Source organism: Hyaena hyaena, unplaced genomic scaffold (genome assembly GCF_003009895.1).
Source record: "Hyaena hyaena isolate Hyena2069 unplaced genomic scaffold, ASM300989v1 scaffold_121, whole genome shotgun sequence".
Taxonomy (NCBI): Eukaryota; Metazoa; Chordata; class Mammalia; order Carnivora; family Hyaenidae; genus Hyaena; species Hyaena hyaena.
Window position 1 is genome coordinate 1,092,426 of NW_024080753.1, and position 27,807 is coordinate 1,120,232.

The 27,807-nt window shown below is 49.0% G+C and overlaps 1 protein-coding gene and 1 long non-coding RNA gene across 4 annotated transcripts in view; one reads left to right on the forward strand and one right to left on the reverse strand.

Annotated features, from left to right (window-relative positions):
- The window catches only part of LOC120235079 (myosin VIIA and Rab interacting protein), a 327,535-nt gene that overhangs the window by 13,656 nt on the left and 286,072 nt on the right, over positions 1 to 27,807 (reverse strand). Inside the window, exon 12 of the mRNA XM_039237197.1 lies at positions 5,675 to 5,869. Coding sequence (XP_039093128.1) covers positions 5,675 to 5,869 — 195 coding nt within the window. The remainder of the gene's footprint in view (positions 1 to 5,674; positions 5,870 to 27,807) is intronic.
- Positions 12,555 to 26,226, forward strand: LOC120235081. 3 transcript variants are annotated; one of them, XR_005529295.1, is made up of 5 exons: positions 12,555 to 12,704; positions 14,733 to 14,841; positions 19,566 to 19,692; positions 20,763 to 20,853; positions 24,535 to 26,226. It is a non-coding gene; the product is annotated as an uncharacterized LOC120235081 (long non-coding RNA). The 3 variants fall into 3 exon arrangements; XR_005529296.1 differs by having other exon boundaries at positions 25,800 to 26,226; XR_005529297.1 differs by lacking the exon at positions 19,566 to 19,692.

The window sequence follows — 27,807 nt, forward strand, 5'->3', positions numbered from 1 at the left end:
TATATCCCTCTCTCTCTGACCCTTCCCTGCTCACACTGTCTCTCTCTCTCTCTCAGAAATAAATAAGACATTAAAAAATTTTTTTTTAAAGTTGTGAAGTTAAAAGTTTCTCTTCAGAGGGGAAGAAAATTGAGGGGAGAAAGAAAGTGGGAGAGAGGATACAAGGTAAATGGATTTTGATAAGATACTTTTATTTTTTAAATTTTTATTTAATTAAAAAAATTTTTTTGAGAGAGAGAGAATGAGTGCAGGGGAGGGGCAGAGAGAGAGGGAGACAGAGGATCTTAAGCTAGTTCTGCACTGACAGCAGAGAGCCTGATGTGGGGCTTGAGTTCATGACCTGAGCCGAAGTTGGATCCTTAAGCGACTAAGCTGCCCAGGTGCCCCTTAATAAGATAACTTTATTTTATTATTATTAATTAAAATTTTTTTTTTATTTATTTGAGAGAGACAGAGATAGCGTGAGCAGGGGAGGAGTGGAGAGAGAGGGATAGAGGATCCCAGGCAGGCTCCTCGTTGTCAGAGCAGAGCCTGGACCCTGAAACCGTGAGATCACAACCTGAGCTGAAACTGAGAGGCTGACGCTCAACTGACCGAGCCACCCAGGCGCCCCTAGATAATTTTAAATATAAACTTACAGTGTTACACAATGAAACAAAATTTGGAATTATTATTTAAATGAGATCAATAATCTGAGTGAGTGTGACAATAGGGTTAAACATAACTTTTGTTCTTAATGTTTATGTATTTTTGAGAGATAGAGAGAGACAGAACAAGAAGGGGGCGTAGAGAGAGGGAGACACAGAATCTGAAGCAGCTCCAGGCCCTGAGCTGTCAGCACAGAGCCCGACGCGGGGCTCGAACTCACGAACCGTGAGATCATGGCCTGAGCCGAAGTCGGATACCTAACCGACTGAGCCCCCCAGGTGCCCCAAACATAACTTGACATGACTTTGGTCTCAAGAGCCTGGATTTTTCCAGAAACACACAGAACTCAACATCACCTCACTCTACAGCTGTACCGTCTCAGTCTTATTTTGTCTTCAATACGGTCACCCGATAATGCTTTTTGTTTTCTCTGCCAAATCAAAGCACTATGAAGGGGCTCGAAGCCTCCGAGCTCCAGTACAAAAGAGCTCAGTAAGGCCAAAATGTTCACCTTTTACTCTGTGTTCTTCCCTGAGCGCCTGCTTTCCTGGCTCGAGGGGAAGGGAAGGTTCTGCGGTTTGGCCCCAACGCCGGCTGAGCAGGAACTCACTGCCCCGGTGATGGCGATGGTGCGGAAAGGGCCTGAGATGGTGACGGCACACATTTATGGAGCCAAGGGCTCCATGCGACATTTCTCCCTTACTGCTCGTGGCGGTCCCCGAGGTGGGTGCTCTTATAGTCACGGTGTCAGAGAGGGGAACGCCGTGTCCGGAGGCCTCGCGGCAGGAAGTGGTGGAGCGAGGATCTGAGCTCGGCGGCCGATGCCAGTCCCTAGGCCTTTACCCACCCTGCCCTACGGGGCCCTGATACTTAATTTGGTTGCCAAGCTACGTTACGACGTCTTACATTTCCAACTCTGACCTGAGATCCTAGGGTTCCTGTGCTTATAGAGCAACGTGACCTTTGCTCTGTTGCCGGGGCTAAAATAACAAAAGTTAACGTCCTGTGACGATGGAAATGTTACTGTAATCTTAAAGAAACCTCCCCAAATAAACCCATTTGCAAGCCATGAACCTGAAATCACTGGCCAAGTAAAGGCCTATGTTTGGCGAGAACCATGGCCGCCATGTTTGTGTAATCTATGTCTTCTCCAAGCTCCAGCCACCGATGCCCATGCACTGGCTCCGGGTTCAAAATGCCTTTCTCAAAGTGGTTTCTCAAACCGAGAATAGGCGTTTCATGATGGAAGGACTTTGTGGTCAAAGCCTCTAGGATGAAGAGAATTAAACATATTTCTATGCTGTGGGACTTTGTAGAGTCTTTAATGTGCTAATCCGTATCTCAATTTTCCTAGAAAGACACCTAGATTGACCAAACTGATTTGATCTTATAGCATCTTGTTGGACTTACCTTCCAGGAAGCACGTTCTAGAGAACTGAAGCTACACAGGAACTGACAGCAATTCTTTGCTTGCTCTGGAGGGCAGAGGGCACCGGAGTGGCCAGGACCATCTCCAGGGCCACAGCCGCTGCAGGGCCCTAGGGCTACCCGAGAGCCTCGAGGAGGAGGACCAGCACCCTCCGCCTGGTCCCGGATTCTGCGGCGGAGCGGGGTCCCTCAAGGGGAAGTGCCACCGTGTCTCCGGCCACGACCTACGCGATGGATTTGGTGTGGCCAGAGTTACAGGGCAGTGCTCAGAGGGAAGTTGCGACTGTCCTTCGACCACCCCTTGTGCTGGGAAATACTGGGCGCCCCAGGCTGTCTGGGAGGTCCTCAGATGGTGGCGGTGCGGGGGGTGGGGGTGGGGAGGCGGCTGACTCGTCCCTCCCACTCATCACCCTGCGTCAATCACAAGATGGCCTCTGTGGTCCCTACTGCTCACACCACAGGTCTGAGAACGGTCATGCTAGTCCTTGTGTTGACTCGCAGACCCATTTTCCACCCCTCTCAGCCCCACTCTGTCCACCTGTGTGGACCCCATCACCAGGGCGCCTTGCTGGCTGGGGCGGGTTTGGCCAGCGGCAGACACCAGCAGGAGATCAAAGGCAGGAGGAGAAAGACATTCGTCTCCCGTAGCCCTGCTCGCTCTCTGTGTGGGCTTCCTGGCGACAGCTCCCTCCAGGGGGCGACCTCTAGGCTCCAGCTCTCCATGGGCTACACCCTCAGGGGTGCAGACCCCGTGACCGCTCTCCCCGCCCCCGACTGCTACTCCCCGGGTGCTACAGCAGCCCTGAGCCTTACCCACACTTCCTGAAACTTGCTTTCCCAGCCAGGTCCCTGCGGGGACAGTGAAACCCTCCACCTCACAGCCAGAGCTTCGGGCGTGCAATCCAAGGCACTGAGCTCCCAGTGGTGCACGGGGGAGGCTGCGATTGGCCCCAGGCTCCCCCTGCCTGCAGGGGAGACAAGAGCTGATTTCACAGAGCCAAGCCAGGCAGCAGGTGAGACTCGAGGAATTCTGAAATCCCCAAGCCCGACTCCCATTAAGTGGATCAACAAGGCACTTGGTGAAAACAGGGGAAGGGCATTCTTTTGTTATCTTAGGTAGCTCCGAAACCTTCCCACGTCTTTTTAAAGGTGAAACATTCTCAAGCCAATGTTCCCTTTCATCTCTGAGTCCCCGGGCTGGTCCTCGGTAGCCAGCGTTCAGAAGGCCAGAAGCCGTGTCTCCGGTGCTATTTCTGACAGTCCCCATTCCTCGGCACAAAGGAGCCGGGCAGCGAGAGAGACAAGTGAGGGAGCCGTTCTTTAGCACACGGACAGACAAAAGCCCGGTTTTGTTACATCAGCTGCACCCAGAGGCCCGTGTCAGAAATCGGCCTTGCCCTTCTGCCGCTCGGCTGAATTCCATACTGGAAACCGCAGCGCCAAACCCACCCAGGGCTCTGTGATCTCTGTCTCTAAGGAGATAATGAAAAGAGCCCTCCCTTCTCTGACTCCAAACCCACGGAATTCAAAGGAACAGCGATGGAGTTTCTTCTGGGTGTGGTTTGAAGAGCTGGATGGGAGGGGGGTGGAGGGAGGAGCAGCTGACTCCTGGGGAACAGGGGAGGCATCTCGAGGTGGGTGCAATGCCGGCCTGCACTGCAGGTGCCTGCTGGGGCTGCCGGCCTCTCGCGTCAGCCGGTACGTGCATGTGTTCTAACTGGGGGTGTTAAGGAGCCCGAGGAAGGGAGACATGGTGTGTGATGAAAGGATGCTACAGAATGAAAACCCCCACGAGGCCACTGCATTTGTCACGATGCCCCTTGGAGGGGAAAAAAAAAAGCAGGCTGTTGCTTTAAGTCTGTGCCACGGGACCCACGCTTGTCATTTAAATCTGAATATTTCACCCGTTGCATGTTTTGCTTTAATCCGATACTTTGAAAAACCCACCCGCTTCCTGGAGAAGCATGTCTTGACTTTAACTTTTTCACCTCTGTGTGCCTAGGATCACGGCCATTTGAGGACTATCGGCACTTAATAGATAGATAATATAGATAGATAAATAACAGAACTTATTACAGACATATCTAAAGAACAGAGACCCTACGCCTTAGAAGTAAAACATTTCTTCCTGAGAAAAAGGACTTCATCCGTCAGAATCTTCTATCAGGTGAACACATTCTCTGAGCACCTCTGTGTCCGGCTGTGGGCAGGGCTGGGCTCGTGACGGGCAAGACCCCGTTCGGCAGGGGCTATACATCTGCTGCCTGGTCTGGGGGGTGGCTGCGCCTCCATTCGGCTCCTCTCCAACGTCTGACAACGTTTGGAGACATTCGATCGTCACAGTGAGGAGGGGGCTGTTCCCGGCATCTCGTGGGTAGGGGCCCGGGGTGCTGCGCATGCTGAACCACACAGGCGCCCCCCCCAACAAAGAATCATCGAACCCGAAATGTCGATGGTGCCGATGTAATGGGGACAGATGAACAGGTGGGAAGGGCAGCCAAGTGAGGCTAAGTGGCAGATGGATAGACCTCGGCTTAGGCTTTATGGGAACTCAAAGGGAGAGAGTCTTCAACTTTCAAGGTAAAGCAACTACTGGCATTTTTTTTTTTTAACCTGGAGTCATTCTGATTTGTTGTCGTTTCAGCTTTTTGCAACAACTGCCTCTACCAACCGGTCCCCATCTCTGAGAACTGCGTTCCTGACAGCTGCCCAGAGTCAGGGCTTGTCCTGGCCGGGTCTGGGAAGGAGGGACCACCCGACTTCATTTGGCATTGTGGGCATGACGATGCCAGCAGGAGATGGTGACGGTGGCCCCCGTGGCTAACGTTCCAAATCTCTCTGTGTCACCCCCTTTCTGAATGGCAAATCCTCATCAGACCTTTATTAGAACACTCAGCAATGGGCGTGGGTATTTATATGTAGGAATCTGCTCCCTCCTTCCTTTCCTCCTGAGCGAGGCTAGAAAAATCCACTACCAGCACACAGACCCGTAAGCAGGGCAGGCCACTTGTGACCCAAGTTCCGTTGGCAACCACCCCCCTTCCCTCTAGCGGCACCGGCCGTGCTCCACCGGATCCTCCCCGGGCCCCTTTCTAGTTTTGCACTGCCCCACCCCCGCTCCAGTGTGCTTGGGGTCCCCGCCGCTCAGCCCTACACCGAAGCCTGCCTTGGGCTACTCTAGACGCTTAGCCGGCTTGCCCAGAGACTGAAGTGCCTGCTGGCTGTGCGAGAGGCCAGCTCCTTTGGCTCAGCTCAGGACACCTCTCTGAGATGCAGCTGATACCCCAGGGCTCCCTACGGGTCAAAGCTCCTCTCTGTCTAAGGTCACAGCTTCGCTTGACTTCATAGCTTCCCCTAGTCCCTCCCCCTCCCTGACCAGCCCCCCAGGGGGTGCACCGCCCAAGGCAAGCCATCCTCCCCTCGGGGTCTGCTTCCGGAGAGCCCGGCCTGACACCCTCCCTGAGCACTATTCGCTACGGTGGTGGCGGTGGGGGGGGGTGTGTGTGTGTGTGTCCTTGCACGGTCTGTGATGGGTCACAATGTCACCAGTTTCTTCTTCGCCCGTCTCCCGAGACGGGGAGCACCCGCGCTGTCTTACGTTTTCCTCCAAGGACGTCAGGTGTTCATCCAGTCTCACTTGGTCTGTCCCCAGGGGAAACGCCCCCTTCTCTCTGTCGGGAGGGACGGGCGGGAACTCCCAGCGCCCTGCGGACTCTGCTATCAGCTCCTCTGTGGCATTGATGACTTTCAGGACTTCTGTGGAGATGTTGCAGAGAGAAACAGCAGAATACTTCTGTTTGGTCCGATAGCAGAAGGGGACAGAAGACAAGAACAGCACATTAACAACGACACGGGAACTCCACATTGTCACGGTGCCCATCGTGAGACCGACTCCACCCTTCCACACGTGAACATCGGCGCGCCGAAGGAACACGAGGCTCAGGAAATCCACCCAGAAGGGAGGCGCCGGAGGAGGCCTGCTGTGACACGGCCTCGCTTCTGTGACTCACACGGAGTTGACTTTTCGGGAAGGAAGGAGACCTCACGTGGAGGCTACCGTGTCTCTGGCCCCCGCTGCCGGCTGCAGACACATTACCTCGTTGTTTGGACGGCATTCTACGCCCTCAACAGAACTTCAGCCACAGACTCTGTCAAACTACGTCCATGGTGTCATCCGGGAGGGAGCTTTCTGGACTGGGCGTTAAGAGGCCTGGGCTCTAGATCTGGCTCTACCTTCATTTAGTGTTGGGCTCTCGACCGAATTGCTTCATGCCCCTGGAGCTGTTTTGTCATCTGCACAAGGAGCCTGTTGGAAGAGCCTCCCCGCAGGGGTTCGGAAGCCCATTCTCCCTCGCTCTCCTCTACCGCAGAGGCGGGACAGAAGAACCCTCTGCTTCCCACCCCCCTGGTAGCCCGGGGCAGGCATGGGACACAGTGGTGACCCGTGAGCCCGACAGGAAAGCCTGCTGAGGGTAACCCGGTGAAGAGATCTAGCTGCGCTTCTTCCCCACTTCTTTCTGCCTGGATCACCGGTGTGCCGTTGTGACAGCGCTGAGGATGAACACCAAAATGCTGAGTCGGGTGGGGCAGAAAGACCGAAAGAGCCCGGCCCGGACAGCACTGGACCTGCGGAGCCCACTGTGAGCCACCGCCTGCCCCTGAACATCTTGTTACATGAGCAAATTAGTCCACTGCCCCTGCAGCCACTGCTGGCCAGGTTTTCTGTTATTTGCGGCTGAACATATGCCTCACTGACGCAAGTCACTTCCCTTCCAGCTTTGACATTCACGGCTGAAAGTGACGATCAGTCCAGGGTCTGGGCCAAGGGCATTGAAGGGGCAGAGGCAATTCAACCACAAAAAATTATCTGCCTCTTTGAGTTCATCAGAACGTAGAACATCATTATAAGCTGGAGATGAATGTTTCTTGGTAGTAGTGGCTTCTACCTATAATTGAGTTTATTTATCCCATCGAAGGGTTTGTAAATTGGAAGTCAAATATTGCTGACACACGTGTGTGTGTGTGTGTGTGTGTGTGTGTGTGTGTGTGTATTTACCATTAACCAGTAAAATGTTTCAAGAAAACCTGGAACTTTAATCTCTTTGGTACCTTCTAAGGTATCTTTCTGACTCATGTCTCCTGGCCAAAATATCAATGACAGCTACGGCTCGATTTTGCAAAAAGTGTTCCTCCAAGCAGATGCTACTGGAGGTTTTGTTTTGCTAGCAATGTTTTCTTAAATTTTTTAAATGTTTGTTTATTTTTGAGAGACAGAAAAAGAGAGAGAGAGACAGAGACAGAGCGTGAGCAGGAGAGGGGCAGAGAGAGAGGGAGACACAGAATCCGAAGCAGCTCCAGGCTCTGAGCTGTCAGCACAGAGCCCGACGCAGGACTTGAACTCAGGAACTGCGAGATCATGACCTGAGCCGAAGTCCAATGCTTAATTGACTGAGCCCCCCAAGCGCCCCGGAGGATGTTTTGATACCCTTCCCAATTCACCAGGGAGTCAAAGTGTTTAAGTGACAAGTCAGTGGCTGAGTCCACAGTCTAGAAACTGGTGCTGGGCTTCCACGCAGAGGCACACGGTCTCCTATCTGTCAACTCTTTGTAGGGTTAGGGCACATGTGATCAGAAGGCCCCCCATCTAGCCCGTCCACTCCGCAACAGCTGCCTGACCCAAGAGCCAAACTTCTTTTGCTTCAAGGGATTTGCTACACACGCAAACGATTGGGTGTGGGGTGTCGCGAGAAGGGGATGGAAGGGCGGTGTCCAAGGGAGCGGCCAGTGCCACCGCTTCACCCGAGGGGCTTGCAGGGGCTGCGCCACCACGGTCCAGGGCGCTGTGACTGGACGTGGCACCCTGTGAAGATGAACGGGTCTCCAGACGATTCTGGCACCAAACATCCTGCACTGTTTGCTTACGCCCCTTTCAGAAAAGGCAACAATATGTCACCCTTCTCCGAGTAAGCAAGTTCGTGTTTAGCAAGTGTAGGAGGGCAAGTGTGAAAATTCATACACAGTCCGACGAGTGCAGGGTCATTAAGGGGCCAGGGCTGTTCATGGAAAGGGCTTGAGAGCTTAAACAGAAGGGTAATCTGCATCTTGACTCCGACTGAACATGACCCACAAAGCGACGAGCTTGGATAACCCGTCCAAGCAACATGGACGGATCCCTGTTCCGCCCCAGCCAGTGTCGCCCATTCCGCCACAGGGGCTGCAAGCTGGGAGCCAAATCTTGCCCAGAGTCCTGCTTTATGACGAGAATGCCTTCCTTGAGACATGCACTTCCCAGGTCTCTGCAGTCCCCACATAAGTCATTCTGCATATTTTATTGGGGACGGTCTATGGCGTGGAGGCTCCGCTCTAGGTGCGGGGATAAAGCAGTGCACGTGGATGAAGTCCTGGCCCTCAAGGCGTGCCTGTAGCCCTCCCCCCGCCACCGGACATGCTGACGTACTTTCCTGGCCCCTGAAGGCACCTGTATGTGCCGCTGAGTCCGAGTGTGGGGTCCCTGGCGGCTGGTCCGGGGAGAGCGCCACAGTTTCCCTGGGAAGATCTGTGGTCTGGGGGAAGCTCCGGAAAACTTCAGAAGTGAATTAACCGCCAGCTGGGGGAAGTGGCCCCAAATCAATGAATCAATCAATCAGTCAATCAGTCACTCAGTCAAGTAAGTTAAGTATATGAGAACCGGACACGATCTCTCTGGGTGGTGAGCCAGTCGGCGGGACCACTGCCCCCGTCTGGTGGTGAGCTCTCCATGGGGACCCACGAGCCTCTGCAGGGAATCAGGTGCTCGGCACCCACTACAAAGGACTCACTGGGCCCTTTGCTTGGATGTGGGGGTGGGTGCGAGCAGTGCACTGACCTGAGGTTAAGACACCTGGGGTGTAATTAGCCACCGGACAGGGGCAGGGCTCCAAGCCTCCCTGTTCCTTGGTTTACTCCCTGGTCCAGCTGAGGAGATCAGAAGATTTGTTACGGGGCTGACGCTGCCTGGTTATGTAAATGTCCCGCTCCCTGCCCAGTCCAGATTTAAAAGTAGAAAGCACCCTGTACCATTACGTTAAATAAAGCTATATTTAGCACTGGACGGGATCTTGTGCAGATGAAAAGCTGGTGTGGACGGGGTGCTGGCCGGCAGCCCTGCGTGTGGGAGAAGTGGAGAGAGAAAGGCTCCTCTGCTTCGCCGCTTACGGCCCCAGAGAGCGGGCTGAACGGCACAGAGCCCGAAGAGAGCGACAGCGGCAGCTGACGCTTCTCGATTGTAATTGTAAGATGGGTCCAGTGTGACAGCTTCGGGAGATCAGGAGGGAGAGGTGAGAGTGTGGACATCAGCAGACAGAACTGGGGCAACTACCAAACAGGAAGGTGGCCTCAAGTGTCCCCGCAGATGACAAATGAAAACGGCCGTGTGGTGACAAATTCAACCTCCTAGTGGTCAAAGAAATACAAATTAAATGGCAAATTTTATTAGGCACCAGAGACCCATGCGGTTCCCATTTTAAATGCTTGGGTGGGAGGCACCCGGCTGGCTCAGTCGGTTAAGCGTCCGACTTCGGCTCAGGTCATGATTTCGCGGTTCATGGGTTCGAGCCCCGCGTCGGGGCTGAGCTGTCTGTCTCTCTCGCTGCCTCTCCGTCACTCATTCTCTCTCTTTCTCTGTCTCTGTGTCTCTCTCAAAAATAAATATATAAACATTAAGAAGTTAAAAATAATAAACGCTTGTGAGTGCCAACATGACTCCGCGTAACCGGAGCATGGTTTTCGTGGCTGATCCGCCGTGGGATCTGTTTGCTCGGCTGCCCACACGCCTCGGTCTCCCAGCCACTGGCGGCCCCTGCTGAGAGCCCGAGCGGCCGCTGCAGGGTTCAGTCTGTGCCTCGGCCCCACGCGGAGCGTCACGTCCACAATGCCGACTTCACTGCCTCTGGGGCCGCGACGAGCAGCCCGAACCGGGGGTGCAGAGAGGGAGAGAAGCTCTCCTGGGTCCTCCGTCGCCCACAGGGCACAGGACAAGCAACCTCAACTGACACTCCTGTTTCCTGCCTGCCCGTAACCAACAACGGACCCACGCAGACCTCTCAGAGGGTTACGTTCCGCTCCGAGGTGGGATCCTGCCACGGGGGCCATTTCCAAGGGCCCAGGAGAGCAGAAGGGCGGGTCAGGACCCAAGTCGTAAACGCTATAGCTGTGTCATTCTGTCTCCAGGGACTGCAGAGAGAAGCAAGACCCCTTCCCTTTTTGCCTCACTCCCCACAAACTTTAGCCCTAGTGACCTGTCCATCCTGTCCCCGTGCGCTGCAGAGAAAGCACGTTGCCGTACAAACTCCTCTTCCACATGCCCTGCCTTAGACACTGCTTTCCAAAGGCCTGCGGGCTTCAGGGTGTTGCCCGGGGAGGCTCCGGGTCCGTAGAGGTCTACGGAAAAGGTTTCCATCCTAACCTCCAGCTGCCCTTGCTTATTAGCAAGCCTTGCAAGCTCTCCTGAGACTTTCTCTTTTTTCCCGCGTCATCATTCATTTCCGAGCTTTGTGCTGGACAAAGAAATGCAGACTCATTTCAAGCTGGAACGGACAGGAATGTTCCCTACCAGAATACCCCAAGCTTGCCAACCTGTGAGGAGCGGGGGTGGGCGAAGTGCCTGGCTTAATCGAGAGGGAACGCTGTGGATGCCAGAGGGCTGGTTCTGCCCGTGGGCGTGTCTGCCCGCCGCGGCTGGGCCAGAACAGACCCCACGGCTGGCTGCGTGTGATGACCTGGGGTGCGACAGAGGCCTGGGGGGTCTATTTATTTGTCTTGATATGAGTCTTGATATGATCTCATCGAAAACGAGGTGGGGGGAGCTTTGAGGAGTAAGTTATGCGTGCACGTGTCTGGGGCAGAAGAGGAATTTTTCTGGCTTGGGCAGTGGTCGGAGGCCCATCACATGAGTAGAAAAGCTAAACCGGTAGAAGCTGAGAGGCCATCGGCACTAGGTGTTTGTGAGGTACGGAGGCAGGCAGTATGCTTTGAGGTCCGCGGGTCAATCCGTGAAACAGGGATGGGCAGTGGCCAGGGCCCCCGACTCTGGCAGGCTCTTGGAAAGGGCCTCCTTGCCCGCTGGGCTCAGCAGGCGTCCAGCCCACGGCTCATCGTTCTTTTAGAAGCCCGTCAAAATGCTTTAAAATCAGAAGGTGAAAAAAGAACTCTCAGGCCCAGAACGTTTCAATACATGGTATTAATATATTGATCTGTACACCAACACAGCTGTAAGTAAGATCTGGTTTGTAAGCATGTTTCAGGCAGGAAAGGGCCCCTGAGTGCAAAGGTGCTCGGGCACAGGGAAGTCGTGAGTTGGCCTGGGTCAGCTGCTCGGAAGCCCCTCTGTGAGAACGTACGTGGGCGGCAGCGGCTGGGTGAGACCCGTCCGATGGGGACACTGCTGTCCCCCCAGATATGAGTGAAGGCCCCGAGCAGGCCCCTAGGCGGGGGCTGTCCACTCGCACTTCGGAGAACCTTTCCTCGCTTCCCCCAAATGATGGTGGGAGACGGTGGGTGTGGGTGCTGTGGTCCTGGGGCTTCCTACCGAGGATGGATGCCAATGTGGCCTCCTCACTGCACACGCCAGACCACGGGGCTTGGGAAATTCGGTTTACACGTCTGTGACACTTTGGGCAAAGAGCTTAACCTCTCTGAGCCTCAGCGACACTTTGGGCAAAGAGCTTAACCTCTCTGAGCCTCAGCTGCGAAACAGAGATAACACCATCTAGCTCAAGGGGCTTTTGAGATTAAATCAGACAGTGTATGTCAGTGTCCACACGGTGTCTGTGGCCAGAGCTGTTAGCCATGCCCCTCCCCCCCCACGCTGCCCCCGCAGGCCACCGGCCCCACTGGCTCTAGACGGGCCTGTTACTGGTGATGCTCTTGAAACCTCTTTCCTTGCCGACGTGGTGTTGTGAAGAATGCTTTTTATTGTTCTTTACTGGAAAAAGTTAAACTTGGCTGCTGTCTCCCAGTTCTTCTCCCTTGCCAACTAAGAATATCTTAAAAAGAAAAAGCCACTATGATCCAGTATTGCCTACCGCCACCACACTTTCCTAAAGAAGGGGTAACCTAACATCAAATAGGGGGCGCCTGGGTGGCTCAGTCGGTCCAGCGTCCAACTCTGGCTCAGGACGTGGTCTTGAGGTTTGTGGGTTCGTGTGCTGACAGCTCGGAGCCCGGAGCCTGCTTCGGATTCTGTGTCTCTCTCTCTCTCTGCCCCTCCCCCAGTCGCGCTCTCTTTCTCTCTCTCGAAAATGAATAAACATTAAAAAAATGGAAAAAAAAAAAAAGAACATACTATCACAATATAGAATGATCTGTCCTAAGACACAACAGTAGGTGACCTGACATGGACACGGACAGCCCCTCCCCCGGGCACGCACACACATCCCCACCCTGTACTTCCCTCTGGCTGCAAGCAGACTGAACCATATACACCGATAATGCCATGAACACAAGGTACGCCGCTGCCTAGCTGGGAAACCGAACGACCGGGCCTCGAACACTGCCTGCTATTTCTCATCGGCACTAGTTTAATGCAAGCCTTCAGGAAGAGTCCACTCTGCGCAGGGGCCCTGGCATGGAGCTCTGCCGGGGATGCAGAGGTGAGTAAGCCGAGGTCCCTGTCCCCTGGGAGCAGAGAAGGGAGAAGGCCGCGAAGGCCAACAGCAGGCAGCAGAAGAGCGGTCCTACCTGCACCGAGAGCCACAGGCTGCAGGCCTGCAGAGGCTGCACCCATCGCTGACTCTGGGGTTGGTCTGGACGCACAAGAAAGAGGTGACTTCCAGCCTTAGCCGGAAGGCACAGGCCTCGGAGGGAGGCCTAGGGACGGGAGGCGGGGGCGGGGCAGTGCCCTGAGGGCCAAGCTCAGGAGTTCGGGCTTTGTGCTCCTGGCGAGCGGGCGCCGCCCGCCGTGGGTCCCTGCGCCGCACTGTTCAAGAGCTGGCACCTCCTGAGCACCCACTGCGGCCCGAGCTCTGGGAGAAGGCTGTACTGGCCTTGCCTCCCTGGCGCTGCCTGACCGCCGTCGGACACACGTATGCTGATCACATCTCACAGATGAGACGAGCCTCTGGGGGGGGAGGTTTGCTCCAAGGGAGTCGGCGTGGCACCCAGATCTGCCCGATTGCGAGCCCGGGTCCCTCACACGCCCCACAAGGGGCTTAGGCTTCAGGAAGGCAGTGGGACTGGCAGAGGGACAGACTGAGGGCGGGGGAGGGCCCGGGGCAGAGAAGAGCCGAGGAAGCTATTAGCGCAGCCGGAACCCAAGGTCCCCGGGGAGGGTGGGGCAGCTGCGTGGGAGGAGGAGCAGTGTTCTGGAAGGGTCGCTGAGAGCATGCTGTGGCTGCGGAGTGGGGAGGGCGCCAGCAGGTCAGGCGGTGATCCCGGCAGAGGGAGCAGAGCGAGCTGGCGCTAACTGATGCCAGTGAGGAGGCTTCAGTGCCCGCAGAGAAAGCAGGGTTCACCGGGCTCTTGGAATAAGGGAAAATATAATATTTTAAAACTCCTTTTTTTAAGTTTACTTCTTTACTGGGGGGGGGGGCAGAGACAGAGAGGGAGACAGAGAATCCCAAGCAGGCTCTGAGCCGTCAGCATAGAGCCTGACGTGGGGCTCAATCTCATGAACTGTGAGATCATGACCTGAGTTGAAATCAAGAGGCTGCGCTTACCTGACTGAGCCCCCGGCGCTGTGCCCCAAAGCTCCTTGCTGACACCAAGAGACCGAGATCACCGACAGCTTCCAGGTCGTCTGCTTAGTCTTTACTCTGAATCTATCATTTCTGATGCCAAGTGTCCTGAGCGGACTGGGGGACACAACCTTCCGAGCTGGTTTTGGTCAAAAGCGAAGATGGCAAAAGTGTGGGGCCCCCAGTGCTGCGTGCAGCCCGCGATAAGCGAATGTCCCCCGGGGGCTCAAAGGAGGAGGGCATCCTGGGCATCAGAAGAAAGGACTTTAACAGGGCTTGCGTTTGAACACAAACGGGTATTCTCATGCACCACCGGAAAGCCCTTCATGAGCTCGTGGTGCATCAAACACTTAGGGGGCCCCTGCTGAATGCTGCTCCCCAGCCCCCTCCAGTGGGGAACAGAAGAAGAAAGAAGGCAGCCAACTCAGAGCAAACTGAGTCCATCCGGGCTTCTCATTACCGCATGTGGGCCTCACAACACCTGGACGTGGCTGATGGTTTAATTCCATCTTTAGAGATGAAGAAACTACGGCTCAGTGAGGAAGACGCAGAGCTGGGATTTAAACCCAGAGACTTTGGTCTCCGAATGCTCCTTCCTCCGTGCGCATAATTCCCGGGACCCAAGGGTCTGTAGAAAGTGATGGTGGCACTGAATGGTATTGAATTATCAGGTGAGTGAGTAACAGATCAGAGAGAGAAGGGCCTCAGGCGGGGAGCCTCAGGTCCATTCTGCAGCCCTTACTGGTTCACATCCATAAGAATGAAGAATCAGCTCCTTGATTTGGCCACACCAACCACCAAGCCAATAGAGCTTGATCTGCCCCTGGTGCCAAGCCCTGGGTCTGAGGCTTACTGAACCCACGGGGACCGAGGAACCAAGGGCACTCAGTGAAAACGACACGGTGGTCCAGACTTGACGGTCTCCTCATTGCTTTTCTGTCCCAGCTTACAGATGCTGTCTTGGCCTGAAGAAACGCTTCCACCAAACAACAAGACGAAGTAAGGAAATTTGTCCACATGCCCTGATTTCATGTATTTTTCCCTCTCTTCAAAGGTAAGAAAAGAAACTGCATATGTCCTCTTAAATAGTTGGCAGAAGTCTGCTAGAAAAATTGAATGCAAATACGTTTCAGCTCTCATAAAACAGAAGGCACTCTGGCGATGCCTCTACAGCCCGTCAAAACATGAACAGACTCATGTCCCTGAAGTGACTTGATGCAAGAGAATTGCAGAAAGAAACTGGAGCACAAACCTAATAAATTAGCATATGTAATAAAACGAAGCTACGAACCATAACAGAGATTAAAGAACTGGCCTCTTGGAATGTTTAGGTTCTTAAATCATCTAGGTTTTAATGGTCAAGGCCATTTATGAAAGAAATAAATATTTCCTTTTTTTTTTTTCTGAGAAAGAGTGAGTGAGTATGTGAGTGAGTGCAGGAGGGGCAGAGGGAGGAAGAGAAAGAGAGAGAGAGAGAGAGAGAGAGAATCTTAAATAGGCTCTATGCCCAGCTCAGAGCCCAATCTGGGGCTCGATCTCACAACCGTGAGATCCTGAGCTGAGCCAAAACCAAGAGTGAGATGCTGAACCGACTGAGCCACCCAGGTGCCCCAAGACTTCCCTTTTTAATGGTGATTACGAAAATGAATTTTTGAAAATTTGCTATCTGCAGTTTTGCACCAGAATTAAACTTACTGGTCTGTATGTCTTCCTGAGGTCATTTTCTTGTCCTTCTTGGATGGATCCCTGTTGTTTGATGCTGGCCGCCTGAGCAAGGCCACGCCAGGACTCGTAAGGGCGACAGAGGCGGGGGTGCCGGGGCCATTACCTTTGACCCAGCTTGACTTGCTGGTCATGTACAGCAGGCAGGACTTCCTTTCTCAGCCGAGGAGGTGATCATGGTCATCAATCTTTTTTGCTTTTCCACACTTACTGTCTGTTCCTCAGGAAACAGTTCCTGGGCGCCTGGTGGCTCATTCAGTTAAGCGTCTGACTCTTAGCTTCTGCTCAGATCATGATCTCGCAGTTTGTGAGTTCGAGCCCCGGACCAGGCTCTACGTCGACAGTGCGGAAATGGCTTGGGATTCTCTCTCTTCCCCCCCCTCTCTGCCCCTCCCTAGCTGTTCCCTCTCTCTCAAAACAAATACATAAAAACTTTAAAAAATTAGTTCCTGATCCCGACTGGAAACATTTCTCCCCTGTTGGCAGTAGCTGGGGCCAGGCTCACATCTACAGAAGCCTGGTGGGCGCTCCCTGGGGAAGAGGTGGCGCCCGGCAGCCTCGGTGATCCTGGTAAATGTAAGGCCCTCCTTGTCACTGCCCTGCTGACACCTTCCCACGTGCCCCCTGTGTCAAAGCGGAAGTTCTCTGCACGGCCCTGTGTCACCTTCCCCACGGCCCTCCCCTTTGCCACGTTGCTCTGGCCACCCTGGCTCTTTAACTGCTCCTTAAACCTGTCCAGGTCCTTTCCAACATCAGGCCTTGCTTGTGTTCCTCTGCCTGGAAAGCCCTTCCTTTCAATCTTTGACTTTTTCCTTTCTGCCCTTCGGGTCTCAGTCCAGGGGACACGTGGCCAGAATGGCGGCTGAGGAGACCTTCCAGGACTCACCCTCCTCTCAGCTCCCTCCCATCACTGCCCTGCCTCACCTTCTTTTGAGCCCTTATCTCTATCTGACATCTTCCCCTGAACTTGTTTACATCTTTCTCAGCCTTCTCCTCCAACAGAAGGTAAATTCCACGAGGCAGGGAACTTTTCTCTCTTTTCCCTGCTGTGTTGCAGCTCTTGGAATAGTTCAACAATTATTTGTTGAATAAATGGCAAATGAACAGGGATTCAGACTCCAGAGCTTTAAACTTTCTTTATTGTCTCCTGTAAGTACTGGTGAGCCCGTAGACCTGGCAGATCCATTCATTCCTTCACTGGAGGGAAAATTAAGGACCTTCTTTTCTCGATACATCTTCCTGTCTCCCAAATAACTAGGGAATATTTGTCCCAACATCATTTATCAAGAAGTGCTCTTTTTCCAAACGTGGGTGGGAGGTGGGTGGGAATCATGAGATAAATCATGAATTAAATTTTAATATATTTTAGGCCATACTTCTGGACTATTCATTATATCTTATATCACTATCTCACAAATTTAATTACTATGCCTTTTTTATGTTTTTTTTATGTTTTTATGTTTATTTTTTTAAATTTACTTATTTTGAGAGAGAGAGCGAGCACAAGCAGGGGAGGGGCAGAGAGAGGGAGAGAGAGAATCTCTATACCATCAGCACAGAGCCTGACATGGGGCTTGAACCCATGAACTATGCTGAAATCAAGTCGGATGCTTAACTGACACCCAGGTGCCCTTTCTATTTTATTTTTTAAAGTAGACTTCATGCCCAGCACCGAGCCCAACTCAGGGCTTGAACTCACAATGCTGAGATCAAGAGTTGGATGCTTAACCGACTGAGTCACCCCTAATTACTGTGAGTTTAAAGCACACTGTAATATCTTAACACAAGGGTCATCCATTAGTTTTCTAAACATTTCTCAACTATTCTTAACTTTTTTTCCTATGAGATGATTTTTGAATCCATTTGAAAAGTTAAGAAACATCTGGTTCAGATGTTGATTTGACCAACATTAAACTTCTACCCTAATTTTGGAAGAATTCACTTTACATTATCTTTCCTTCCATCAGACTGCTAGGTTTCCTGGAGAACTGCAGTTTTCTTAAGTTTTAAGAAATTGTATATATGTATATATATATGTATATATATACATACATACAATTTGTTTCCATTTTATGTGCTCTCCCCAACTTCCAAACTTGGTTTGCTAAACTAGAAACCCGATATGAGGAGTCGTAATGTCAATCCTAGAATTGACACTTGAGCTGTTCTTATGTAATTATGCTGAACGATGTGGATTTACGAATGTACATGCTACTAACAGACCTTTTCTTCGAACAGAATGGGTTTTTATCTTGCATTTATTTGTGCTCAAGCTTACTTGCTCTTTATGTCTCAGGTAAATGTTCGTGATCTCTGATCTCAGCCAGGCCTTCCTTGCTGTGTGGGGATCCTTTCTATTTGTCCACACTGTTTCCTTTCCCATTCTCTGCCAGAGCTATTTCAAACCTTGAAATTTCAATTCTGCTACCCCCCTCACCTTCAGAAGACAGATTTGCCTTCTAGGTCATAGAGTGGGAGAAAAACACAGAACATAAAACTTCTCCAACTTCCTGACATCACATTTATGCACTTACTCGTATCTGGACCAAATCTGTCTGCTATTCCAGTGCTGACGCCCCATCTGTTTTCTGGACCCCATTCTCCCCCATTCCCCTGAATCTCTTCTTGTTGGGCAGGAAGTCATTGTTTCCCTACAAGAATAATGCACTGCTTGGTGAACTGCACTGATAGACCCTTGGCTGCCTGTTCAGTTTTCCCGTAGGATCAAGGATGGAAAGCACAATTGCTGGATCAAATGCTATGTGCACTTCCATTGCTCGGAGCTACCCAGTTACCAGTGCTGCTAACATGTGCCCCCACTATCTGTGTCTATTAGACTGCCTCTTCCCCTGAACTCTTACCGACTTTAGTTATTGTTCCTTTCAAGCGTCCAATTTGTTAGGCAAAGTGACATTTCGTTATTTCAATTTGTGTTTCTGTTGCTTGTCTAAACGAATGACGAACATTGCCCTGTTCATGGCTGTCTTCCCAGAGCCTCACTGTGCACTTGCTGAACGGGAAAGATGAATGTGCAAACCATATGCTAAGTTCTGGGCTAGGTGCTATATTGAATACAGCTGAAATACAGATGAAGGTGAATATTTTTTTTCACATACTTATTGGTGGTCATTCACATTCTTTCTCTTCCATCCTTCCTTCCTCCTCCTCCTCCTTTTTTTTTTTTTTTTTTTTTTTTTTTTTTTTTTTTTTTTTTTTTTTNTTTGGTGAATTGCTTGCTTATGTGCATTGCCCTTTTATCTATTAGCGTTATGAAGTAATTAATTCTCTGCCCATTATATATACTATATATATATATATATATATATATATATATATATATATATACCATTGAGTATTCCTAGTTGAGTATATGAGGGTTTATTTCTGGGCTCTTGATTCTGTTTCATTGATCTATATGTTTCTGCTTAGGCTAGTGCCATACTATTTTCACATCAAGAAGTGCAATGCGTCCAGTTTTGTTCTTCTTTCTCGGGACTGGTTTGGCTATTTGGGGTCTTTAGTCATTTCATACAAATTTTAGGGCTGCTTTTTTCCTTTTCTGTGAAAAATGTTATTGGAATTTTGATAAAATTTTGATAGGGACTGCATTTATTCTATAAATAGATTTGCATAGTATGAACATTTTAACAATATTAATTCTTCTGATCCATGAACATGGGGTATTTTTCCATTTGTTTGCATCTTCTTCAGTTTATTTCATCAAAGTCATAATTTTCAGAGTGCACATCTTTCACTTAGTTGGTTCAATTTATTCCTAAGCATTTATTGTTTTTTATGCTAATATGAATGAGATGATTTTATTTCTTTTACAGATGTTTCTTTGTTAGTATTTAAAAACACAACTGACTTCTGTGTGTTGATTTTGTATCCCACAAATCTACTGAATTCATTGGTTAGTGCTAACAGTTTTTTGGTGGAGTGTTTAGGGTTTTCTCTGTACAGGATCATATCACCTGCAAACAATGACAATATTACTTCTTCCTTTCCAAATTGGATGCATTTTATTTCTTTTTCTTGCCTGATCATTCTGCACAGGACTTTATGTACTATACAGAAAAGGAATGGTAAGAGTGGGCACCTTTGTAAAAGAGGAAAAGCTTCCAGTTTTTCACCACTGAGTATGATGTTAGCTGTGGGCTTGTCATCTGTGAGGCATGTTGAGGTATGTTCCTTCTATATATGATTTGTTGGGAATTTTTATCATGAACGCGTGATGAATTTGGTCAAGTGCTTTTTCTGTATCTACTGAGAGGATCAAGATTTTTATCCTCATTATATTAATGTAGTGTATTATATTTATTGGTTTGCATATGTTGAACCACCTTCGCATCCCAGGGATAAATCCCACTTGATCATGGTGTATGATTCTTTAATGTGTTGTTGAATTCAGTGTGCTAATGTTTTGTTGAGAATATTTGCATGTATATTCATCAGGGATATTTGTCTGTAGTTTATAGTGCCCTTATCTGACTATGGTAAAAGGGTAATGCTGGCCTCCTAAAACCAGTTTGAGAGTACTTCCTCCTCTTAAAGTTGTTGCAAGATTTTAAGAAGGACTGGCATTAATTCTTCTTTAAATGTTTGGTAGAATGAACCGCTGTGCCATCTGGCCCTGGAGTCTTCTGTTTTAGGAGGCTTTTGATTACTGATTCAGTACTCATTATTATCTATTTAGATTTTCTATGTTGAATCACGATTTTTCTTCATGATTCAGTTTTGGTACGTTGTGTGTTCCTGGAAATTTATTCTTTTTTTTTCTAGGTTATCCAGTTTGTTGGCATGTAATTGTTCATAGTATTCTCTCATGGTACTTTGTATTTCTATAATATAGGTTGTAATGTCTCCTCTTTCATTTCTGATTTTATTTGAGTCTTTTCTCCTTTTTCTTAGTCTAGCTAAAGGTTTGTCCATTTTTTTACCCGCAAAACCAGCTCTAGTTTCATTGATCTTTTCTTTTTTTAAAATGTTTGTTTGTTTGTTTATTTATTTATTTTGAGAGAGAGAGAGGGAGAGGGGGAGGGAGAGAGAACAAGAGCACATGCATGGGGGAGAGGCAGAGAGAGACAGAAGAGAGAGAATCTCAAGCAGGCTTCGGGTTGTCAGTATGGACCTTGACGCAGGGCTCAGTCACACCAACAGTGAGATCATGACCTGAGCTGAAATCAAGAGTGGGGTACTTAACTGACTGAGCCACCCAGGTGCCCCTTTTTCTTTTCTGTTCTTTTCTTTCAGTATTTTGAATACATCATTCCACTCCATCTTGGCCTGTAAGGTTTCTGCTGAGAAATCTGCTGATGGCCTTATGAAGATTCTCTTATAAGTGGTAAGTTTGTTTTTTTGTTTTTTTGTTTTTTAATCCTGCTGTTTTTTGGATTCTCTTTTGGTCCTTCATTTTTGTTAGTTTTAGCATTATGTGTCTTGGAGAAAATATTTTTGACCTTTTTGGGGACTTATGAGCTTCATTACCTTGGATGGTCAAATCTTTCCTCAGATTTGGGAAGTTTTCAACCATTATTTTTTTAAGTATGTTTTTTGCTCCTTCTACCTCTCTTCTCTTTCTTGGTCTCTAATAATTCACAGATTGCTTCTCTTGGTGGTATCCCATAGTTCATAGGCTCTCTTCACATTTTTTTCATTCTTTTTCCTTTGTTCTTCTCTGGTTGGATACCTTCCAAGGTCCTGTCTTATAGTTCACATATTCTTTCCTCTGTTTGATCCATTCTGCTCTTGATACTTTCTACTTCAGCTTTCATGTCATTCATTGTCTTCTTCAGCTCCAGAATTTGTTTGATTCCTTCTTATGATTTCTGCCTCTTTGTTAAACTTCTCATTTTGTTTTATGCACTGTTTTCCTAACTTTGTTGAATTGACTTTCTGTATTTTCTCATGGCTCACTGAGCTTCCTTTAAATGCTAGTTTGGGTGCCCGGGTGGCTTAGTCAGTTGAGCATCTGACTCTTGATTTCTGCTTAGGGCATGTCCCAGGGTCGTGGGCTTGAGCCCTGCATCAGGCTCTGTGCTGAGTGTAAAGCCTGCTTGGGATTCTCTTTTCTCCTTCTGCTCCCCACTTGCATGTGCTTTCTCTTTCTCTCCAATAAACAAACAAACAAATACATAAGTAAATAAGCTGTTTTTTTTTTAAATGTTTTATTTATTTCTAGGAGAGAGAGAGAGACAGCGTGAGCAGGGGAGGGTCAGAGAGAGAGGGAGTCACAGAGTGAAACAGGCTCCAGGCTCTGAGCTGGCAGTCAGCACAGAGCCCGACGCGGGGTTCGAACTCATGAACCGCGAGATCATGACCTAAGCAAAAGTTGGACGCTTAACCGACTAAGCCACCCAGGCGCCCCTTAAATAAGCTGTTTTGAATTCCTTGTCAGGTAAATCACAGATCTCCATTACTTTGGGGTCAGTTACTGGAAGGTTATTATGATCCTTTGGTAGTGTCATATTTCCTTGATTTTTCATGTTCCTTTAGTCTTGTGTTGCTGTCTTTGCATTTGATTGGAGTCACCTCCTCTAATCTTTACCGACTGACGTGAGGAGAGAAATATCTTCCATCAGCCTTAAGAGGGATTCTGAGGCCTTCTCAGACCTTCTAAGGATACTCCTGCTCTCCACTTCTTCCTCCCTCCTGAGGCAGAATTCTTAAGTTTGTATGCCTTCTCTCAGTTCTGCAGTGCTGGGTGCTGACAGCCTCCCTTTTGCTTTCCCAAAGGCAGTGCTGTTATCAAGTCTGTGGCCTCTCCCTTGCTCACAGGTTCAGTCCTGCTTTGTGCACATGCTTACTAGCCATCTGCCAAAGCTTGCTCTTATTACAGCCACTGGAAATGCACATAGGGATCCAGTCATGGGGTGGGGATGTTTGTGGGTAAGACACACAGAGCACGGGGGAGGGGGGGGAATGTCTGTGGGTGGTTGGAGGAATCTGTAGATGAGGTGTCCTAGTGGTGAGCAGGCCTCTAGATGGAATCCAGGGGGCAGTTAACAGGATCTGAGTCCATTTGATACATTCTGAGCCCTGGCTGCTGTTCTTATAGCTGTTCACCATCCCCTACTCATGTAGCTTATGACTCAGTATTCTGGATGGGGCAAGCAAAAAATGGATCTCTTTAGTAGTGTCCTGCATCTGGGTAAGCAGGGTGTTCACTCACATGCTCTTACTTTCCCTCATGGGAGAAACCATGGGCAATGTGCCACACTGGGGGACGGGTGAGGTGGGTAAAGTGAAACTATCACTTCTACCCTCTCCAATGTGTCCAGTCTTGGGTTTGTTTTTGCTCCAACAGTGTGTTGGAACTTCTCTGATGGACTCCTAGATTTCCACATTCCTACTGCATGTGTGTAATTGTCTAGGTCAGTGTTCCCTAGGGGCTTCTAGACCATGGCTGAGAGGGGCTGCAGTTGGCTCATGGGACACATCAGGTCCACAGCTGGGGCTGGGGTCCGTATTCCTATTACTTGATGCATAAGCGAGTGAGACTCATCCTGGGACTCTATCCAAATCATTTTCATCCTTTCCAGTTTTATGGAGAGCAGCACACAGTTTTCATCAAATTTCTAAAGAGATCAGCAAACCTCAAAAGGCTAACAGCTTTTATTGTTACTTTACTGTTACCCATTACTGTTGAGTTTTTATCTTCCTATTTATCAGCTATTCTTCACTCAATATTTATGAATTTCCTACTATATGTTAAATGCCAATCTAGGAATTTATTGAAATAATTATGTTTGCTCCCTTTAATCTGTGTATTTAATGAAAAATATTAATGGGTTTCTTAAAATTGATGTGATTACATTCCTAGACAAAATCCTACTTGGCCAGTGTACATTATTATTTTAATATGCAGTTGGAAACCATTTGTTAACATATTAATAATTTTTGAATGTTTATCAGCCAATGAGATAGTATGTAAATTTTTGGTGGTATGTGATCTTTGGGTTAGACTCAAAGTGTTTAAATAAATAAATAAAGTGAGCTTGTATACCTTTAATTTTTTAATGTTAAATCATATGGGAGTAATTAGTATCATGAATGATTAATGGATTTTATTGGCAAGATTACGGGGACTATCTTCTTTGTGACAATAATTCTTTGACCACTTTGCCCATTTTTTCTGTCTGGGTTTTATAGTTTGTTTTGCTCATTTACTTCTTTTAAAATACTCAATATTTAAAAAATCATTACAAATATCAAGTAATTCGCCTATAATTTTAAATAAATCTTAAAGACACACATGCTTATTTTTCAAATGTATGTACATGTTATTTTGATTAACAAGATAAACATTTATGCAAAACCATTTATGCAAAACCATTTGCATTCATAACTCATCATATATTGATTTGATCAACAGTAAAATATTATGATATTCAAGACATTTTTGATATTTACAATGAGTTCCCATTCAGGAAAAACTCTCTAGGTGCTTTGAGATGAATATCCTTTATCAGAATTATCTAGTCCGTGGAGAGTGTTTTTTTTTTTTTTTTTAATGGACTATATGTTGAATGTTTCCAAGGGCCATTTTGGCACCAGTGGGATTATCACATGTTTTTAAAAAACAGTATTTACTAAGCAATTTATTAAATCAGTGGGGTGTCCTGCTATTAACTCCAGTTTTGCATTCTCAGAATAAATGTATTAGTTGTGTGGGCATGCGATTCTAATATTGCAACATTTAGTTTGCTAATATTTTATTAAGGATTTTGGTATTTGTGTTGGTAGGTCAGACCGGTATATATTACTTTTCATATTCTCTCCACCCAGAAATGTTTTCCAGGAGCACAATCCTACTCCTTCGTACCTCCTATGGCCCTGTTTCCCCCCAGGTCATCCTACTTTCGAGCTTTTGTGGGCCTAGAACTCTGAACCAGTGCCTTGTTTTTTAGACTTTTCTATTTGCAACCTTCTAGAGCAACTCTGCCTTTCTCTCTTCAAACCACAGCCGTCCTATGTCCCATTCCATTGCTGTGGCTGAGGCAACCTGTTTTTCTTGGCCTTTCAGATAATACCTACATTTCACAGGGACGTTAAGGAATCTTCGCACTGGATTCTGGACAATCTTTCTCTAGTGCTTAGTTCATCTTCTGCCGAAAGAAGATGATGTTTTGCTGAAACCCTGGTGATCCAGGAGAGAACTTGGAACTCTTCCCAGGCAGGAAGGCCCCTCCCCCCACACACAGGATATGGTTGTGGGAGTCAGTGATGCCAATGACATCCTGAGTGATATGGAACCTTCTTCCCTGTTCAAGCACCGTGGATAAGAGCTGTAGCTCTCAGTGGACAGCTAAGGCTTCTTTCTCCCACCCACCCCCACCCCCCGCCTCCTCCAACTGGGGCAATAGTTAAATGGAAAGTTAGAAAAGTGGTGCTAATTCTTCAACAGGCACAGATCTATTGAGACCAGTCACTTGTAAGATACAAGTCAGTATCTAACACTATATTCTCTCTGGCATCAACTGAAGAGGAAGAAACTCCTCTCAAATAGAATATGACTTGGAACGAAAAACACTGAATCCTTATGTTACAGGGTGAGTTATTTTACAGGGGCGAGACCCATGCGGACACACTTGACTTTATGTCAACACCAATATCAACAAAAAGTTTTTCACAAGCACGTTAAACTTCAGAAGCCCAAGGCTCTAGGTTTCTGGAACAGTTAACAGATCTGTCTCCTTGATCATGACCAGGACTGTGTTTCCCTTGGTGTTAGTCACTGGGGAGCAGCCAGGAGAAGATACACAAATTTGTCTCTTGTTTGGGGAGAAAGTCATTTCATAATTCAGGGAAGTCTTAATACTTTAATGAAAATTATTTCAAGAAACTACAAATACGGGTGACATCTGCAGGTCTGGGACTCCCTTGTGAAAGTGAAGCACAGTGGTCCAGCTACTGAGAATAATGACAAACAAAGCCACTTGAAATAAAATGCTTTTAAGACACTGGATATACGAATTTGCCTATAATGTAAGAATTTACTAATTTGGGCCTTCAACAGACACTCCGATTCCAAGAGCTTGACCCATGGAACGTTATTTTGTCGTACAAACAGTGTCATACATGATACTATGTCAGGAAACAAAAATCCATCTAATCCATTACATATCTAGAACCATGGGAGTTTGGAGCCCGAAGGGGACTTGGGGACCACTGCTCCAAAGCCTGGAAAGATTAGGGGTTTATGGGAAAGATTAGGGGGCTACAGCCCCCGAATGTAGTCTCCCAACTCAGGCCAGGAGTTCTTGGCCATTCTTCTGCTCCTTCTTTCAGGAATGCTGCCCTTGCATACCTAGAGGCAGACAGTTCTAAGAACCGCCTTGGCCAGGACTTTCTCCCAGAACCACTGGCATGGCCATCTGGCCAGTGGTAGACAAGAAGTACGTGCTCACTCCTGGGCTCGAAGGGTTTCATGGTTTGTAGTACTGACCACTGAGGCTTGATGGAACAGGATGACTTAAAACGACTCTTTGGGAATCCAGTTCCCGAGAGGTTTCTGGGCTGGCCCCACGCTCTGCAAGCTTGTTCTATGGCTGGTTAAAGTGCAGATGGTGCTGACCATCCCCCACCAGCCACCGAGATGACAGGTCTGCCTACAGCAAAGGGCTGACTCCAATCAAGATAAAGCATGTTTCAGGGGCGCCTGCGTGGCCCATCCAGTTAAGCATCTGACTTTGGCTCAGGTCGTGATCTCACAGTTCGTGAGTTCGAGCCCCACGTCGGGCTCTGTGCTGACAGCTCAGAGCCTGGAGCCTGCTTCGGATTCCGTGTCTCCCTCGCTTTGCCCTCCCCTGCTCATGCGTGTGTGCTCTCTCTCTCTCAAAAATTAAGTAAACATTAAAAAACTTAAAAAAAAGATAAAGCATATTTCTAAAACGGTTCTTCTGCTGTTGGATAGAATTCTGAAGCCCCAGCTCCCACATGGCTGTCATACTAAGGACACTGAAGAGCCACTGATGTCACGTGTCTGTGGGGACTGGCGCATTACTCCGCTTTGGCTCCTGGGGAGCAGGGCCAGCCGTGGAGGCAGGGGCAGTAGTGTCTGAGCAAAGCCCTCTCCGAGTGAGGCCAGGCTCCTCGCAGGAAGGCAGAGGCCATTAGCAGCCAATCGGGCACCTGGATATCCTCCCTGCCTACGCCGTCACAACACTGAAGTACTTGTGAACTGCGGACTCTACCTTTCTCCTGTTTGGTTACTGGCCTGGTCTGGTCTCACCTCGAAGCAGACCCGAGACAGGGATTTAGTTCGTTTGGGAGGTGGTCCAGGGAAACAGTGATGGGGAAGGAGGAAGCGGGGCAGGGGTGGGAAGGGGGCCAGTGAGGACCGCTCAGCAGCGTGGGCGCCTAGAGCTCAGGGTGCTGGGGAGGCTCAGGGAGTCAGTGCAGCTCTGCCCCAGAGTCATCAGGCCGGTGGAGGCCAAACAGCTGGTGTTTACTCCCTTCTCCTCAGTCACCGGTTACGGGCGCTCGCAGGCAGTGTTCGCTCTCCCACCTCCAGCCTGCCCTCCATGCAGGGAGAGGGGCTCCTGCCGCATCAGAGGCTCTCGGGCAGTTAAGACTTTGGGCCACTGTGCGGTACAAACTAGTTGTGGTTGGATCACAGGTGGAGTCACGGTTATTATTTTTTATTTTTATTTTTTTAGTTCTATTTTTTTTTATTTATTTTTTATTTATTTATTTATTTTTTTTACAAATAGTTTATTGTCAAATTAGTTTCTACATAACACTCAGTGCTCATCCCCAAAGTGCCCTCCTCCATGCCCATCCCCCCCCTCCCCCCCACATCCATCAGTCCTCAGTTTTTGTCAGCATTCAAGAGTCTCTCATGGTTTGCCTCTCTCCCACGGTTATTATTTTTTTTAAGTTTATTTATTTTGAGACAGGCAGAGAGAGTGCAAGGAGGGGAGGGGCAGAGAGAGAAGGAGAGAATCTAAAGCAGGCTCTGTGCCATCAGCGCAGAGCCCGATGCAGGGATAGAACTTACGAACCACGAGATCATGACCTGAGCTGAAATCAAGAGTCAGACGCTTCACTTACTGAGCCACCCAGGTGCCCCAGATTTAGTCACAGTCATTCTGATCCTGAAGGTGGGAACCCAGGGCATTCTGATGCTGTGTCTTCCTGCTTACACTCTTCATCGCATGCCAAAGCCTGGTGTGGTTACAGACCTATGCTCCACATGCCAGGTGCTGACTGCAAATAGGTGCAGAGCTGTTCCCTCAGTCCCAGCAGACAGATGTGACCTCACAGCAGTGAAGTTTCTTTTCTTTGAGGTTGTTAC